The sequence below is a fragment of the Castor canadensis genome, chromosome 4, assembly GCF_047511655.1.
Source record: "Castor canadensis chromosome 4, mCasCan1.hap1v2, whole genome shotgun sequence".
Taxonomy (NCBI): domain Eukaryota; kingdom Metazoa; phylum Chordata; class Mammalia; order Rodentia; family Castoridae; genus Castor; species Castor canadensis.
Genome location: NC_133389.1, coordinates 76,236,570 through 76,253,259, shown reverse-complemented (window position 1 = coordinate 76,253,259; position 16,690 = coordinate 76,236,570). Strand labels below are relative to the sequence as shown.

The window sequence follows — 16,690 nt, the reverse complement described above, 5'->3', positions numbered from 1 at the left end:
ACAGGGATCCTTCCTGAAAATCCCATAGACACCAGATCTGCAAATGCTCAAGTCCCTTAAATACAAAATGGCATAGTGTCTGCAAGAACCCACCCACAGCCTCCCAAGTACTTTAAATCATCTCTAGATGAGTCATAACACCCAAGACCTCGGAAAGGTTATGTAAATAGCTGGTATTTGTACTACTTTTTGTAGTGTTTTGTTATTTTTTCATTGGTTTTTATCCCAAATACTTTCCATCTGAGGTTGGTTGCATCCTCAGATTTGCAACGTGCAAATAAGAAAGGCCAATAGCCCTGGTCAAACGTAAGTCTACGTACACCCAAATTCCAAGACTTGCTGACTAAAGATTGCAGCTGGGGAATGGACAGGACCTTGTGGTGGGGGGGCAGGCTCTTTATCTAACTGTTCGTTGAGATGAGGATTAAAATGTGTTCGTGCTATGATCCTAGTGAACCATCTGAGCTCACAGAACCTCCCAGACCCAGCTTCTCTCCCTGCCAAGCCTCCCTCATCCCAGCGGCACCTCCAGCACCCCTCACCCCCGCCATCCCTCGGTACCTGCCTCTATGATGCCCCAAGCAGGGGATCCCCATGGGGTAGGCAGTGTGCTCACCAGGCTGCAGGCTGTACCAGGCTCCCTTGTCCTTCCTGAACAACGGCAGGCTGTGAGCAGGCCGGTGGCAAGTAGATGTGTGAGAGGCTGCCTGAAGCTCTGCCTGCTCTGTGTGCCACAGCTGGGTCCCTAAGCCACTCCACCCAGAAAGTCCCCAGGGTAGAACAACCTGGAATCCCATCCAGCTGCACCTGAAGGTCAGCAGCAGGCCAGCCAATACAGAGCTGTGTGTTCACTTCCAGACTGGCCCCTCAGCAGGATGTCAGGAAAACGTGTGGGAAGCTCCCTGGGTTCTAATCCACTCTGCAGAGCCCAGCTCAGGGAGGAGAAGACTGAACCATTGCCCAACTCAACCTCTGGGCATTTATTACGGGCCATCCATGCTCACCCTGCCGGAGCTTCCTCCACATCAGTCCCTACCACTGTCCTAGTGGATCTAGGGTAAGACACCCCCTCCTGCATGAACCAACCCCTTCTGGTCCAGCTCCAACTCTTGCCCCTCAACAATCAATACCAGGGGACAGGTCTTCATTCAACAGCAAGGATGTCCATAGTGAGCAGAGGCCAGTTAAAGGTCTAGGCTTAAATCCCCAAGCCCCCAAACCAGCTGTGTGGTCTTGGGGAAGTTGCTTAACCTCTGAGCCTCAAGTGCCACATCTACAAAATGAAGAAAATACCAACAAACATTTCAAGGATTGCAAGGATGTGTCTGAAAAATGCACAGCAGTACCTAAAAGGACTTCACAGATGCCCACAATCTAAGGAGGCCAGCTGAGTAAGAGACACACTCAAGGTTTCCAAGAGACAGAATCAGGGGCTGAGTTTCCAGCTTCTTGTTCAAGCCTACATCTTACAGGTGAAGAAGCTAAGGCAGTAGACACCCTCTGTTAGGAGACCTCATGGGCCTTGAAACACCTCCCGTTTCCAGCCTGAGGACATGCAACCGTAGTGGAGTCTCTTCCCCTGTGGAGTCTCTTGTGCTGACCCTCTCCCAGCATGCTCCCTGGTGAGTTGTCAGAGTTCTCCAAGGAAGAGCCCTTCACCCAGGCTCCACTCCAGCCACAGAGGCTTTGATAGGCCCCTTCAGTGCTTTCCAAGGGCTCAGACGCAGACAAGGGGTGTGGAGATGCCTGGGTCCCCCAGGCTGAGCCCTCCCTGCCCCATTCCTGACTTCACCTACCATGTCCAGCCCCGTTCCTGTTGGCCTTCTTCTCTGGCCATACCCCTATCTGTCACTCACTTGGGGCTGACCTGCAGAAGCCACAAAGCCATGCCCTGCTCTCCCTCCCCTCTGCTACCTCACCCTCCCCAGGAATAAGGGAGTTGCCAAGATCATCTCACCTCCCTTTCCCCTGAGTTCAGAAGTGACTTGTTTTCGACTTAGCAGATCTCTGGGGTAAGTTTCAAGGGCAGCCCAGTCAGGGTAGTCAGGGACTGTCCTTCAGGAGGGAAATCCTCCCTTGGTCTAACCACTGTACCCAGGCTGCCTATGCGTTTAAGCTGCTTCCAGTCACTGGCCCCTAGCCTGGAATGGGCCTTTGTGAAGATGCCCTGGAAGTCTCTTCCAGGCTTTGGAACCAGACCAGGAGGGTCTGGTCTCCAAAGCTGGGTGCCTTATGTGGATCACCACCACTAACCTGAGCCTCAACTTCCACATCTGCAAAGGGAATGATAGTACAGGCCACCTTCAGGGTTGGGTGGAGGCGGCCACAAGCCATCTGCAGCCTGCCCTACCCCCACTCGAAACCCTGCAGGTGGCACTCTCTTGGCAAGAAGCTTCTGTAGCCCCCTCTTGCCTTGATGCGCAAGCTTTTCCAGAGTCTGGCCACATTCATTGTCTGCTCCCACTCAACCCTTCCCCCTCCCATCACTCTAAGTGTCCCCACGGCCCTAACACCCTGGCCCTCTTCTTTCCAGGAAGTCTTCTGTGACCTCATCTGTCCAACTGACCCCCTACTCCAAGCTCTCCTACTCCACAAACTCTGTTCCTGCCACTTTCCACCTGGCAGACACTGTTCATTCTCACAAGCACCCTAAGGCCAAAGGCCACCCACACTCACCAGCTGCTTATTAAAATTCTGAACACACTGTTCAAACTGTTCATCCTTCGTTTCATCCGCCTTCCCCAGTTTCTGCAGCACCTGCCAAGGCAGAGAAGGAAAGCGTTAACTTTGAGGGGCAGAGTGGCCACAGCAAGGATGCCCAGTCACCAAGAACACAGAGCAAGACCAACATCACCCAGTCCAGGGCACTGGGACCTGCAGGAGGTCTCCCTTCTGCTGTGTCCCCTAGGCAGGTGCCATGGTCCAAACGTGCCCTCCACAGTTGCTGTGTTTGAATCTTAATCCCCAACAGTCATGTTGGGAGGTGGGGCCTAATGGAGGTGACTGGGATCCACCCTCACAGATGGATTATACTATCATCCAGACAGTCGTTTGTCATCCCAAGAGTGGGTTTGTTATATTGATGTCCATTAGGACTCCACAGATTCTCAAGTCCCTTATATGAAATGGCATATAGCATTTGAATAGAACCAACACACATCCTCCCATAGGCTTTAAAGCATCTCTGGATGACTTAAAGAGAATGTAATACAATATAAATGCAATGTAAATAGTTGTGATCTTGTTTTGTTTAGGGAATAATGACAAGGGAAAGCCTGTGCACTTTCAAGGCAGACACAACTACCATAGGTCTATCTAGAGAATACACAAATGAGACCCAAGACAAGAGGTGAACAGTGCTGCAAGGAGTGTTGGAGAGAGACGGGGCTGAGCGGAATGACAGGACACAGCAGCAGAGCATCCCTACTTCACTTTGTTCCAGTGGGTTTTGCGTAGTGCTCAATGCATGGCAAATTCAAGTTCTGCTTTCTGGACCTTTCTGAAAATTTTTCCCAAATGTTTTCAATCCAAGCCTGGTTGGATCTGTGGGTGTGGAACCAGAGATACACAGGGTATCTTGTAAAATCAAGTTTGGCCCTTTCTGGCTCTCTCATATAAATTCTCTTACCTTGGATGCCTTTTGCCAGATCCCTCACCAGATCTTGGACTTCCCAGACTACAGAACTTTTAGAAGTAAGTTTCTTTCCTGTGAGGGTCTAGATAAGTATCTCCCAAAGGGCCATGTACTGAAGCGTTGGTCCCCATCCTGCAGCACTACTGGGAGGGGTTGGAACCTTCAAGAGGTGGGCCTAGTGGAAGGAAGTTAAGTCATTGGAGGCATGCTCTTGGAGTCCCTCCTCTTTCTCTCTTTGCTTCCCAGCTGCCATAAGGTGGGCAGCTTTGCTCTACCACTCTCTCCCCAACGTGATGTCCTGCCTGGCCCCAGGCCCAAAAACAACAGACCAATCAACGAAGGTCTGAAGGCTCCAAAACTGTGAGCCAAAACCAACCTTTTCTCTCATGAGTAGATTATCTCAGGCATTTGTTGCAGTAACAGAAAGCTGATTGACACATTTTCTTTATAAATCACCCAGTCTTGGCTATTCTGTCATACCAGCACAGAACAGAAGACAGAATTCCCTCTCCCCTCCCCACCCCTCATTCAGAGCTCAACCCTCAGTTAAGAGCAGGAACATCAGGACAGGCTGCAGTGATGGTACCAGGGGGGCGGCTTCAGAGACAGCTGGAAGGATGGGGTCCCTCCCTGCTGACCTCATGCTGCACACCTGGGGGCCCCACCCCCACCTGACAGCTGAAGAGTGGGCTGAGCATGACAGGGACCAGGCAGGTGCGTCCACATGACTCCACTGCCTGGGCTGAGGCCCATGACACCACAGGGAGACACAGGGCAGGCCTGAGGCTGGCAGTAGCCATCCCAGACTGAGGAGGGTAGCAAAGGCAGCCGGGTCTGGCAGAGGACTGGCAGGGGTCACCAGGAGCCAGCTCCCAACATGAGTGGATTGTTAGAGGTGACCTGATCCAAGCACCCTGCTTCCTGTTCCACAGCCTAGTAGGCAAAGCTCAGCCCATCCTTTGGTTCTGACAGTCTCACTCATGCACGCATACCACATGCCCTTCCCAACAGGAAACGTCAGAGGCTGCTGCCCTCTGATGACCCATAGCTGCCCTTCCTCGGCTGGGTGGGGGAGAGGCAGTAGGGGGAAGGAGAGACAGAGGTGGAGGCTTGGGTAGGTAAGAGCAGAGAAGGAGAGTCAAGGCCAGAAGAAGAGGAAAGCCTACAAAAAGGTAGGAACTAGAGCAGGGAGCTAAGAGGAAGCCCTGACCAGAGGGCCCCATGGGAGGCCCTCCTTAACCCTCCCCCCCACCCCTCGCTGCTCCTGCAACTCAGAGCTCTCAGAAGAGATGAAAAAGAGGCAAGGGGGACCAGGAAGTCCCAAGAATGAGGGGGTAGCCCAGCAACCACCCACAGCCAGCAGGTCCCCACCAGGTCCCTGTCACATCCTCTCTTTGAAGACCTATGTAGGCCACACTGTCTGGAACGCCAACTTTGCCCACCCAGGACCCAGGCCAAAACCAAGTCAGGAACCTAGCCATGGCTAACTAGCCCTCAGAGGGCCAGCCCTGCTGCACCTTCCTCAGCCAGCCCAGGAGCCACAGTGAGGCCAGCCACTCATGGCCATCTCTCACTAGGTATCTGCTTGTGCTGCCCTTGGACATCTCTGCTGGAGACTCAGAGGTAATTCAGCTAGGGAACCCAGCTCCAAGACAGAAGGAAGCACTGGGGACTGTGGGAGACAGGGAAGAAATCCTACCCAGTGGGACAGTCGGGGGGGACTTCCTGGAGAAGGCGGCAGCTCCTCCAGAGGAGACCCAAAAAAATGAGGCATATATTGGGGTGGATTTCAAATGGCTAAAGACTAGAAGACAGAGTCTTCACAGAGGACGAGACAGAAGATAAGAGTGGTGTGCAAAAGAGGGAGAGGGGAAGCACTGAGGAGCAACCACCAACACCTTTGTAACCTCTTTCATCTACAGTGGGAGTGGTGACAGTCACCATAGCATGGCAGAGCCTCAAGGAAGCAGTTTCATTTGCGTTCCCACCACGCACACACACCCTAACCCCAGCCCCGGTCACACTCCTCAAGGCATCCAGTGTGGCTTGTAGAGGGAAAAGCAAGCTAGACATTGCCTGCTGGAGCAGAAACCAGGAGAAACTCCCACCACTTTGCTCAACACCCACTTCCTTTTTGTACTGCCCACAATGGGGCTTGTACCACACCCTGGCTGCTGGGGAGGCCTTCCTGACCATCTCTGGTGCCTGGACACAAATGGTCCCCTCCCTCCCCAGAATGCTGCTCAGCCACACTGGCATCTGTCCTCATCCTGGGATCAGGGCCCAAGGTTGCTCTGTCCAGCCCCGTCAGAGCCTTCACCAAGAAACACACTTACACACAGGCAGAGGCACATGCACACACACATGCATACACACGCATGCAACCCCTCTACTTGCCAACAGGGCCCATCTGTCCCAACCATTCAAGACAAATGAGTGGGTACCCCCATGTCAAACTTACGGACAGATTACTGAAGCAGGGTTGTTGGGAGTCCAGGAGAAGCCTGACACAGCAGGGGCTCAGGGAGTATGAAAGCAGGAGTTGGATGAGGAGGTCAGTGGCACAGGCTTGGATGGGACTCAGTGCAGGAAACCCCGGACCGTCAGCAGCACCTACACTCATCACACACTTACCATGCATGTCTCACTTGCAATGAACAAAGAGCCTTTAATGTGAGACAGAGGGCAAGGCTTGGGCCAACCACACCTCCAGGCTCTCAGCACAGGAGGCACAGGCAGCAAAGGGAGGGAGGGGGAGAGGAAGAGGACTGCCAGGCAGGAACCACAGAGCCAACAGTCCAGGAGGTCTTATCAGTGCCACTCAGTGTCACCTCGTATCAGCTTCCTCTCTCCGTGTCCTCAGTCTGAGGCCAAATGTGAGTGGAGCCCAAGTGCTTGACAATGGCTGTCCACATGGCCAGTTCCACAGCCTCTTTGCAGCTGTGGAAGGAGACAGCCCCCTTTCCCCTGGGAGGGTGGAAGTTCTCAGTAATGGCACAGTGCCTCCTGGGGCCAGGGCCTGCATGGCCTCGGTGGGAGAGTCCTGTGCCCTGCAGGGAAAGTGGGGGGCTTCCCCAGCCCTTCCAAAATGGCCTTGGTAGTGACAGGCATGGCCAGAGGCTCTGAGATCAGCCTGTTACCTATTGGTATAAGGAGCCCTGCGGAGCCTCCTAACAGCCCTGGGAGGACAGGTGAGCTCCCCGCCCACACACACACATACACACAGGTTAAGTCCCAGGGTCCATGTCAGTGCAGGTCCATCATCCCAGAGGGAGGGAAAACCCCACAGGCCTGGCTTGTCTAAACTGGGGACAACTCTCACTTTCTATCCCTCCCACCTGACAAGCACTCCTTCCTCACTAGGTATGTGTGAGGAAAAGCAAGCCAGGCATTGACAGATGGCAGGTGAGTCCAGATAAGTCAGAACACCCAGCCAGCAGTGCCCACCAGCTAGGGAGGGACCTTGTCGGCAGGGCAGCAAGGCACAGCACAGACAAGCAGTTCTGTGTGGTTCACCAGGCTGAGCCTTGAGCTCAGCCAGCTCCCTCCTGGGGGCTCCAGTCCCTCTGTCAGCCCTCAATCCGAATAGCATGGCACAGGCAGAAATAAGCATTTTCCAGAGCCCAGGGCTTAGTAAGAAGAGCCAAGCCCAGGGGCCCAGGAGGGAAGCCAGGACCAGGCCAAAAATACAGTCCAGCCAGGAAAGCTGATGGTCCCTTTGCCCACCAAGTTACCCTCATCCCACTTGTGGGGGGCAGAGCTACACTCCACACTTCTCAGTGTTCCCAGCACCCCACCACTGGCACACACACACACACGTGTCCCTTCCAGGAACCCACCACCCGGCTGCCGAGGCTCCAGAGATGACACCCAGCCTTCACCTTCCGCATCTTCTCCTCCTGGCAACTGCAGCCTCAGGAAAGCTGGTACAGGGAGTGAGCCCCACCCAGCAGCAGGGCGTTACCCCTACACTCTTCCTCCTAGCAGAGGCTGCGGTTGGGGGACCACAGTGACAGGATGCATGCTCTTGTGCCTTCACAGCTTCACACTGAGGCTCCACAGGCACTGAGACAGACAGCAGGCAGGCAAAGGCTTCAGGAAGGCACCAGCCAGGTTGTTCCCAAGCACAGATCTCAGGGAGATACCCCAAGAGGAAAAAGTGAGGAGGAGGCCCAAGGCAATAGTGTGCTCACCTGGCCAGATGCCCCTGGGTCTTGAGCTGGTTCAAACACCCAGGGTTGGGAGGTTCTCTTGTGGGTCCCTTCCCCCATCATTTGCCCAGCCCTCTCATCCCCCACACAGGTCAGATCACCCCTTCTGCTTCTACGAGGGACCTCCTAGGAAGACAGAGGGTAGGCCTGCGAAATGCAGGCCTCTGCAGGACACAGGTAAAGAGGAGGAGTGTGGGAGGACAAGCCTCACAAGGCCAAAGCCTGCAAGAGAGGGCAGAGGTGGGCACTCAGGCACAGAAGTGGTACCAGGCCTTTCTACCTTTGCTCTCCTGTTGAGGTCTCTCACCATCAGGCCCACAGGCCAGGGTGGCAGCAGCAAAGGTGAGCAAGAGCACACCCTGAGGTTCCCCAGTCACAGGACATCAGTCACCATCACCAGGGCCCTCAGCCTCCAAGTCCCTCCCAGACTCTCGACACAGACGGTCCTGTGGTCTGGACCCCTCTCAAGGCCATAGGGGCAGTGACACTCCTTCCACCCTCTCCACCTGACACTGGAGCAGACCACTTGACCACAGTTGCTTTTCTCTCTCTCTCTCTCTGTAAAAAGTTTGGTCCGTTTGCTTGTACATTTGTCAAATCAACAGAAAGTAAGCTGGAGACATCAGGACTCTTCTCCTCAAAATACCTCCCCCTAAATATTTCAGCATAATTCCTAAGAACAAAGCATTCTCCTAAACACCTGTACTACCACAGGCAGTCCAGATACATTGAATTTTTATTTAATTTTATCTAATATTCAGCCCCTATTCAAACAGCCTGAGATCTCCCCAATGTCCCTTGTGTCTGGGGGTTTGTTTTTGATAAGAGACCCAAACATGGTTCACAGATGCACTTGATTGTCATGTCTCTTGGCTCCTTTAATCTAGAATATTGCCCCACATACCTATTTATTATTTATCTGGCATATTTTTTGTCTTTTATGATATTGACGTTTTAAGAAAACAGAACAGTCACTTGGGAATGCCCCCCACCCTGGACTTATCTGGTTTACTTTCCGGGATTAAACACTGTTTTGGTTACAGTACTACAAAGGAGGTACAGTGTTCTTCAACCGCCTCCCCATGTGATGGCCCTGCCTGGCGGCTCAGCTTGACACTTGATCTGAGTTGTGGTCGTCAGATCTGCTGAGAGAAAGGTAATTCTTCCCTTGGAACTGGTCAACTGCAAGGTGACCACTGTCACTGTGAATATCCAAGACCGATAACTTTTTACCCATTGCCTTGGGTAACCATTAACGCCTTGCTACTCAACGGGGTCCAGCTGCATAAGAGCTGAAAGGCTGGTAGAGATGAAGAATGTCAAGTTCCGACCCAGACCTGCCCAATCAGTTTCCATTTCAGCCAGTCCCCCGCCCCAGTGTGCTGCACCACATGCGGTCTGAGAAGCACCATCCTGCCATCTTTGCCAGACCTTTGGCGTTCTGTGACAAGCCCCCAAGGACAGTGAGAAGGACATTACGATGAACTTGTGCCTTCATTTGCATTCAATGTGTTATAAACCCATTCCTATCATTCTTGATGCTCAGATGTCCCAAATGTGGCCAGTGGGAGTCACTGGTTATGTCCCCATTAATCGTCCTACACTTCCTTCTTTTCTGTCACTACGAGATGCTCCAGGCTCAGCCTATCCCCTCCCTCCTACACTCTTGAATCAGCCATTTCTGCCAGGAGCCCTAATTTCCCATCGTAGGTGGTGAGCACACTGCTACTGGGCACCCTTGCTCCTTGGCATCTAGTCTCCACACCCTGCCCTACTTCAGAGATAAGAAAGGCTAGGCGAAGACACTTAAGGGTTTGACCATGCTGCTAAACAGGAGCAGGACCCGGATTCTGTGGCTTTGTGGTGGACATGACCAAGTACAGCCCGAAGCCATCACATTGGGATGTGGGCTAGACCAGCAGGCATCCCAGGTCATTCACCATTCTGAGGCCCCTGTGTTAGCAGGCTGCTCTGGCCAGCACTGAGCCTGGGGGCTCCAGAATACTACCACCAGGGAGTCTGGCTCAGGGACACCCACTGGCCTGGCTGGACCCTTTGCCTGGGTTGTGCTGTAGTCTGAGCCTTTTCCACACAGAGCCTCTTTTCAGGAATAAATGGGCCTACTACAGATCCGTTTTGTAAAGGATGATACAGAGGTACACATGCAGAGGTGAACTGGACCAGGGCAGCCTGGGCTGCCCTCCCAGCCATCACTGGGTAGCTTGGGGATGTGGCTAGGGCCAGGGACTGATCAAGGGACAGTTTCTCAGTCTCATGTAACCCAGGCAAGCTCAGCATCTCCCTGCTCAGAGCCCCTGCACTCATACATGGAATGGCAGTGCTTACCCCAAGGCTCCAACTCCACTGATGACAGATGATGGCTGGTGAGCAGACCCTGAGCTGCTTCTGTCCCTGGGTTGGCAAAGAAGGCAGCCATGGAGAGAGGGGCTACAATGATGGTCTGGCCTACAATGATGGTCTTGCCTCCCTGGGAGAGCTACAGGCCGTTGGGCAGGATCCTGGGACAGTGGTCCGTCCCCAGGAAACAAGAAGGCTCCTAGACCTCCCAGGTTTCCCAGGTAGTGGGGGCTATAGTGGGGGCCGCACCTACAGCAGGTGCCCCAGATGTGAGATGACACAAACACCACAGTCTGTGGTGCCCTCCCCACAGTCCTTCGGTCACCTCTGGGTACAGTAAGAAGGTGGAAGGAACCACAAAGAAACCACAGAGGCAGGCAAGGTAGAAGGGGAGGGAGGTGGGGGAAGAAGAACCCAGAATGAGGAAGGAAAGTTGGACGGCACCCAGAGGAAGGGAAACCAACCTCCAGCCAGGGTGGCGGGATGGGCTCCAGACGGAAGAGCCCATGCCTCGCACAAGAAGTGAAGAGGCCTGTAAATGGCAGCTCGTCCCCACCCACACACTCAGGGCTGCCCCAGGGGATAAACCTGGGCCCTGGCCTCAGTCTGTAGCTGGGGCCCTTTGTTTCCCCATCTCTGAGAGGTGGCAGCAGGAAGCACTGGCATCTAAGTGCCCTCCCTCTGGGGAACATGCTGCAAGCTGGGCTCACACTATGGAAAGGACCCCTCCCCATCACATCCCCTCATCCCCTCTCAGTCATGTACAGGCCACATGGATCTAAGCTGACACTGTCCTTCTCCCTGAGCTCCACAAACTGAGCTCCACAGTGCCAGGCCGTCCCCCAGGGAGTTTCAGGTCCAAGGACTCACTTTAAAGGGGACCCCCACCCTTGACACTCCTCACAGCTTGGCTTAGATCCCTGGGTCATCCTGAAGTGGTGACTGTCAGCCCCATTTTATATTAGCAGTAAAGAAACTGAGGCCCAGGGATGTCACTCAGTCAACAAGTAGCAGAGCCAGACCCCTGAACCTGTCCAATTCCACAACCCAAACCCAACTTGTGATTCCCAATCTGGGAGATACATGCTGGGGAGCAGACACGGTGGGTATGGAGTTTCTGTGTAGAATTCATACGCCATCTTGCTGCAGTCCAAGGATCAAAAACACTTGTGACACAACCAACAGACAGGGTATGGACAAGAATGCAAGGTTTGCAGAGAAACCATGTCCAGGTTCCTGCTGGCCATCTGAACCTGGTTGCCCCCTCCCTGGGAAGCTACTGGCCTCCCCTACTCAGGTCTTCTGAATCAGTTCTAGTGCTCCAAGTCTTTGGCTGTCCCCAACACCAGGGCTGTTGACTGCAGAAGTCAGCTGGCCTCTCTGGGGAGGCTGTCACTCCAGGATGACCCCCTCCTTCCTCTTCAGTGATTTGCTCTTCCTCCTCAGTGATTTGGTAAGAACAGAAAGTGATGTTTGGTCTTTTTTTATGCCCTTAACTGACTAAATAAACCCTTGGCCACCTATGTCAGACCCTAACAACAGCTTCAATATGACTAGCTAGTCAAAAAATCAAAGTGTAAAGAACCTGGGTGCGCCCCCACCCCCCGCCATCTGGAAGTTGGGGGGGCAGCCTAAACCCATCCCTGATGAAGGGGGAGGGGAAGTAGGAGGGAGGGAAAGTCAGAGCGACACCTCTCTACAGGTATCTCTTCTGCTGGAAAGTACACTCCAACACAGGGAAGGGTGTCCAGCTGGCCCTGAGGGCCAGGAAGTCCCCTCCCCTCCTGTCTCCTCTTACCCTTCCCAGGGTATCTGAAATTCCAGCCAGTTCAGCAAATAAGCCTATGGCCAAGAGGCCAGGAGCAGGCCACCTGGACCCCAGAGGAAGCCAAAATGGGTTGAAGAGGATAAGAGAGCCAAGAGCACAAGCCAGAGCCAGGATGGGGAAGGGAGCTGGGGTGCTGTGCACAGAGGGGCTGGCAGGCTGGGTGGGCACAGCGTGGGCAGGAGGTGACAGAACAGTGGCTCCTCTGAAAGCATCCAAAAGCCAAGAGCTTTCAAAATCATAAAGAGAAGGAAGGTCCACAACCGAGGCTCAGTTGGTTAGGCAGATGAAGAGATAGAATGTTCACACAGCCCAGGGCTCTCAAACCCATGGCTCTTATGTGCCCCCTATCTGCCACACAAGGGGAGTCAGCAGAAGAGGTGTGGAAACACCTGGTGTGACTGGTCCCTCCCCTCCAGGACCACACACCAGCCCCACCCCATGCTCATGATTGGTGGCCAGGCATCCCAGTGGGTAGGAGGGATCCTGGGAGGAAGAACACCAGCCAGCCTTCCACACCTGCCTCCTGGGCCCTCCCTTCCAGGAGCAGCTCCTGCTTCCCCCACTGGATTTCACCCTCACAGCCAGACTCTGTGGCCCTTCCACACTCTGAGGGCTGGAAACTGCAAGTGTGCCTGCTATTCTGCAGGCAGGAAGCAAGGTCCCAGGCCCCAAGGCAGGGTTCTGAGGGAGAATCATGCTGATCCAAACCCCAGAAGACCACGGAGAGCATGAGGCAGGCAGGGGGGCATTGCTCTCAGGGAGGAGCTCAGAAAGTGACATCTAAGCAAAGACCACATGGAGGAAAAGCATGCCTGAGAAGGCACAACAAGTGTAAAGGTCCTGAGGCAGGAGTAGGCAAGGAATATGCACACACCAGCAAGGGTCCCAGAAGCACTAAGCAGCAGGTGTTGTGCTGAGTCCTTGGCATGATTCATCAATCCCCTTTATAACCTCTCCAAGGAAATGCTATTATATCCCCACTTTGCAGTTGAAGAAAATGAGGTCCTGTTTACAAGGCTCTCCAAAGCCACACAGCCAGCCAATGGGAATGCCAGGACTAGCCCACAGCCACTGAGGCCCCTGGAAGACTCCGGCTCCTAAGATCCCATGTGTAACAGGGAGCCCTAGAGAACTCTGAGCCACATTTTGATCTGACACCCATTCTGTCAAGGACCAAGACTGCCACGTGGGGACACACTGCAGAAGGACAGAGCAGGGATCTGTTTAGGTGACTGCAGTAGCCCATGCAAGACATATGGGGTGACAGATGAGAGTGGGGGGTGGCAGGGACTCTGAGCTTGAGCAACTAGAAGGAAAGAGCTGGGAAGAGGATGAAAGAGATGCTGGGGAAGGAGGTGGGGACACAGTCAGAGCCCATAGACCCTACCCTCATTGACAAATGCACCCACTCCCCATTTCCCACCCACCTGCCACCTCCACCCCTCCCAGCTGGGTGACCAGCACAGGGCAGTGACCAGCTTAGACTGACTAGTCTGGGACTCCATCTGGTGAGTGGGCAGAAGGTACAGGGAGCAGGCCCAGGCTATGCAGCCCTGGACAGTATTCCACCTCTCTGAGTCTACGGGGCTCATTAGTAAAAGAAAAGGGAAGAATAACTCCAGGGAGAGTTAAGGATGCCTAAATAGACAAGAGAGCCTAACAAAGAGTGGTGGCTGGTTCCCTTCCTGTTCCCTAACCCCCCATCTTGATCTAGGATTCCATTCACCCAGGCCAGAAAGCTCAGGCAACCCACCCCACCTAGTCCCCGCCTGTCCAGCCCTCCCACACCCAGCCCACGCCTGCCTCCAGTGCCTGCTGCCCGATCACCTGCCCTGTGACTCTCTTGGGCTCACACTCAACCTTCCTCAGGGGAACAGACACCAACCCAGCCCATGGCTCTGACCAAGTTCTGTTCAGCAACCGGTTGGCCTCAGCAGGTTAAAGGGAGCCAGCCACTACAGGTGCTAGCAGATACAGCAACTCAAAGCAGCGTCCCTTCCGGTCCGTGTAGAACCAGCAGCAGCCACAATGAGGAGCCCTAGCTGGGCCTTGAGAGTCCAACCCCAGTGCCATGCCTGAAGGCTGGCAGCTGGGTGTGGCTGGCGGAATGTGAGGGGCACAGGCCACCCCAAGGCCTCTTCTGTCATGCTGGGTGGGGCACACTTGAGGACGCCCACATCCACAGGCATGCACCCCACCCTTGGCCACAACCCTGCACACTTGTCCCAAGATGTCAACGGAGCTGCCCCACCTGTGCCCCCTACACAGGCCTGGTGCTATTCTCAGCCCAGCCAGTATGCTGGCCAAAAATGGGGGATGGGTGGAACAGGGATCTGCAACTCCAGGCCACTAGCCTCCCACCCCTTCAGCACCTGCTGCCGGGCTCAGGAAGGAACAGAGCAGCAGCAGCCCAGCAGAACTCAGGGCCCAGCAAGGGCACCTACCCACCTCCAGGCCAAGCACAGGTGTAAGCCTGGTGGGAGAGCAATAGGCCACAGGTCCACAGACAGCTCACAAGCCCCTGCCAGGCTGCTGCCTCCTCCAAGCAACCTTCCCACTCACTTGTCCCTCTGGATGCTCTTGGCCTTTTCCATATCTTTTCCTGTTTCCAAACACATCACTGTTATTATTTTGAGTATTACTGCTGTGATTTTATCATTCAAAGGACTCAATGCTCAGAGTCTGCTTCAAATAGCTCCCACCCAGGCAGGTGTGGTGGCACAGACTGTGATTCCGGCACTCAGGAGGCTGAGACAGGAGGACTGCAAGTCCTAGTCCAGCCTGGGCTACATTGCCAGAACCTGTGGAAAAAGAAAAGGCTGGAGGAGTGGCTCAGGTGATAGGGCGCCTGCCCTGCAAGCATGAAGCCCTGTGTTCAAACTGCAGTATCACCAAGAAGAAAAAAGAAAAGGAAGGAAGGAAGGAAACATAGTTCTCACCCTGTCCTGCCCACCAAAGCACAGCCAGCAGTGGGAGGCTCTACCCTCACCACTGGGTGAGGAACCTGGGTGAGGTTCCAGGGCCCGTCAGTCTAGGACTATACTAAAGGCCTCTTTCCTCAGTCTTGGGCTATCCCCAGCACCCAGTACCCTGCAAGCACCACACCAAGGGTCTCCCAGACTTGGCAGGCTGGCTGCTTCAGTCCCACAACAGAGAAGAGTGGTCCCACCCCAGCCCAGAGCTGGTCCCAGGGCCTTGTCCTCGGCCCCAGACATATGAGGTGGCGGCTGGAGGAGAGATGGGAAGTGGCAGGATAAGTGGGAGACACAGAGCATGTGGGGAGGGGAAGAAAAGCAAGAGGGAAGAAAGAACAGGCTGAGGGAGCTGCCTGGTGGCCCCTGCCCCTGCCAGCCTTGGCCTTGTCAGTTGCACTGAACATCCATTGGAGAAGAGGCGTTTCTCCAGGTCTCATCCTGCTGCCCGGCATCCCTGCGCTGGCAAGGGGGAGCAGTACTGGAGAGGGGAAACGGAAATGAGTGAAAAGGCTAGGGGAAACCCCTGTCCTCTTAGTAGGAGTGGAGGTGGGGCAGAAGAGGCTCTCACAGCCTGTGTGATGTCAGCAGGGCTGACCCTCTGAGGTCTTACTCCCTCAGAGGGAGGTAACAGGAGCCAAGGGGCCCAGAGAGGCCAACCACAACCCCACTCCCTGATCAGCATGGAGACAGTGCTGTTGACTACTGTCCTGCATGCTTTCTGCCTGGAACCCAAGTACTACCAGGCTCAGCCCTCAGGAGGCCACTGGCTAAAATGATGGGAGGGGGAAGAAGCAGCCAGACAACTGTCACTAACCTACAGGCTAAGAAGGTCACTGTCCTCACCCTCCAGAGCAGGGCTCTTCAGAGCACGCACCCCAGATGTGACCCCACACACACCCCTCCTCTCAACAGTCCAGGCCCCCTCCAAAAGCTCCAGGAGAAGAGCTGAGATGGTGAGCCCAGAAAGAAGCAGAAGGGACCCCCCAACAGGAAGGAGAGCAGAGACCCGAGAGCCAACGAAAAATCAGGACTTCCCTCTGAGCTTGCTGCTGAGGCTCATCCCTGCCTGGCCCCTCTAGCAGAACCTCTACGTCAGAAACAGCCCCACAATTAGCAGCCAGCTAGAACTGCCAATCACAGTAATGAGCAGAAGAAAGAGGGCAGGAAAGGGGGGATGAGACTGGGAGTGGGTGTCCACCCACATATCCCACAGGTCAGCCCCTGGCCATCCCACAGGGAGAGGGGCTGGAGTTGGGAGGGCTGGCTGGAGGAAAGGCAAGGCCAGCATTACCTGGGGCCTGGTCCCCCTGCAAGGCCCACTGGAATCATCCCCTCCACTTCCTTCCTCCAGTCTGAGGCCTCAGGCCCTGCCATCTGGATCCCAAGCTGGGCCTGAAGGCCAAGAGGTCACAGAAGGAAGGCACAGTGTGACACGACACCCCCATACCGGCCTAATATTCCACCTCTGGCCCTGCCGCAGGGCTGGGTCCACAAACTGTCACCTCAACCTTCGGTGTCCTGAACTGTGAAATGGAGACACCCATTCTGCCATTTAATCCTCATGACAGCCCTCCCACAAAGGATATAACCCCCATTCCCCAAACAGGAAGACTGAGGCTCACAGTGGACCAGCAACCTGTCCAAGGTCAAAAGGCTTAGGAGGAGCAGAGCTGGGATTTGAGAC

At 54.6% G+C, this 16,690-nt stretch overlaps 1 protein-coding gene across 24 annotated transcripts in view; it reads right to left on the bottom strand.

Moving 5' to 3' along the window:
• The window catches only part of Bin1 (bridging integrator 1), a 50,047-nt gene that overhangs the window by 21,474 nt on the left and 11,883 nt on the right, over window positions 1-16,690 (bottom strand). For 12 of the 24 annotated variants that reach the window (XM_074070484.1, XM_020183659.2, XM_074070489.1 and 9 more), the window contains exon 2: window positions 2,677-2,757. In XM_074070484.1, coding sequence (XP_073926585.1) covers window positions 2,677-2,757 — 81 coding nt within the window. Of the gene's footprint in view, window positions 1-2,676; window positions 2,758-6,095; window positions 7,390-7,515; window positions 7,540-16,690 lie in introns of those variants that run through there. The other 12 variants (XM_074070485.1, XM_074070490.1, XM_074070483.1 and 9 more) reach the window with 8 other exon arrangements.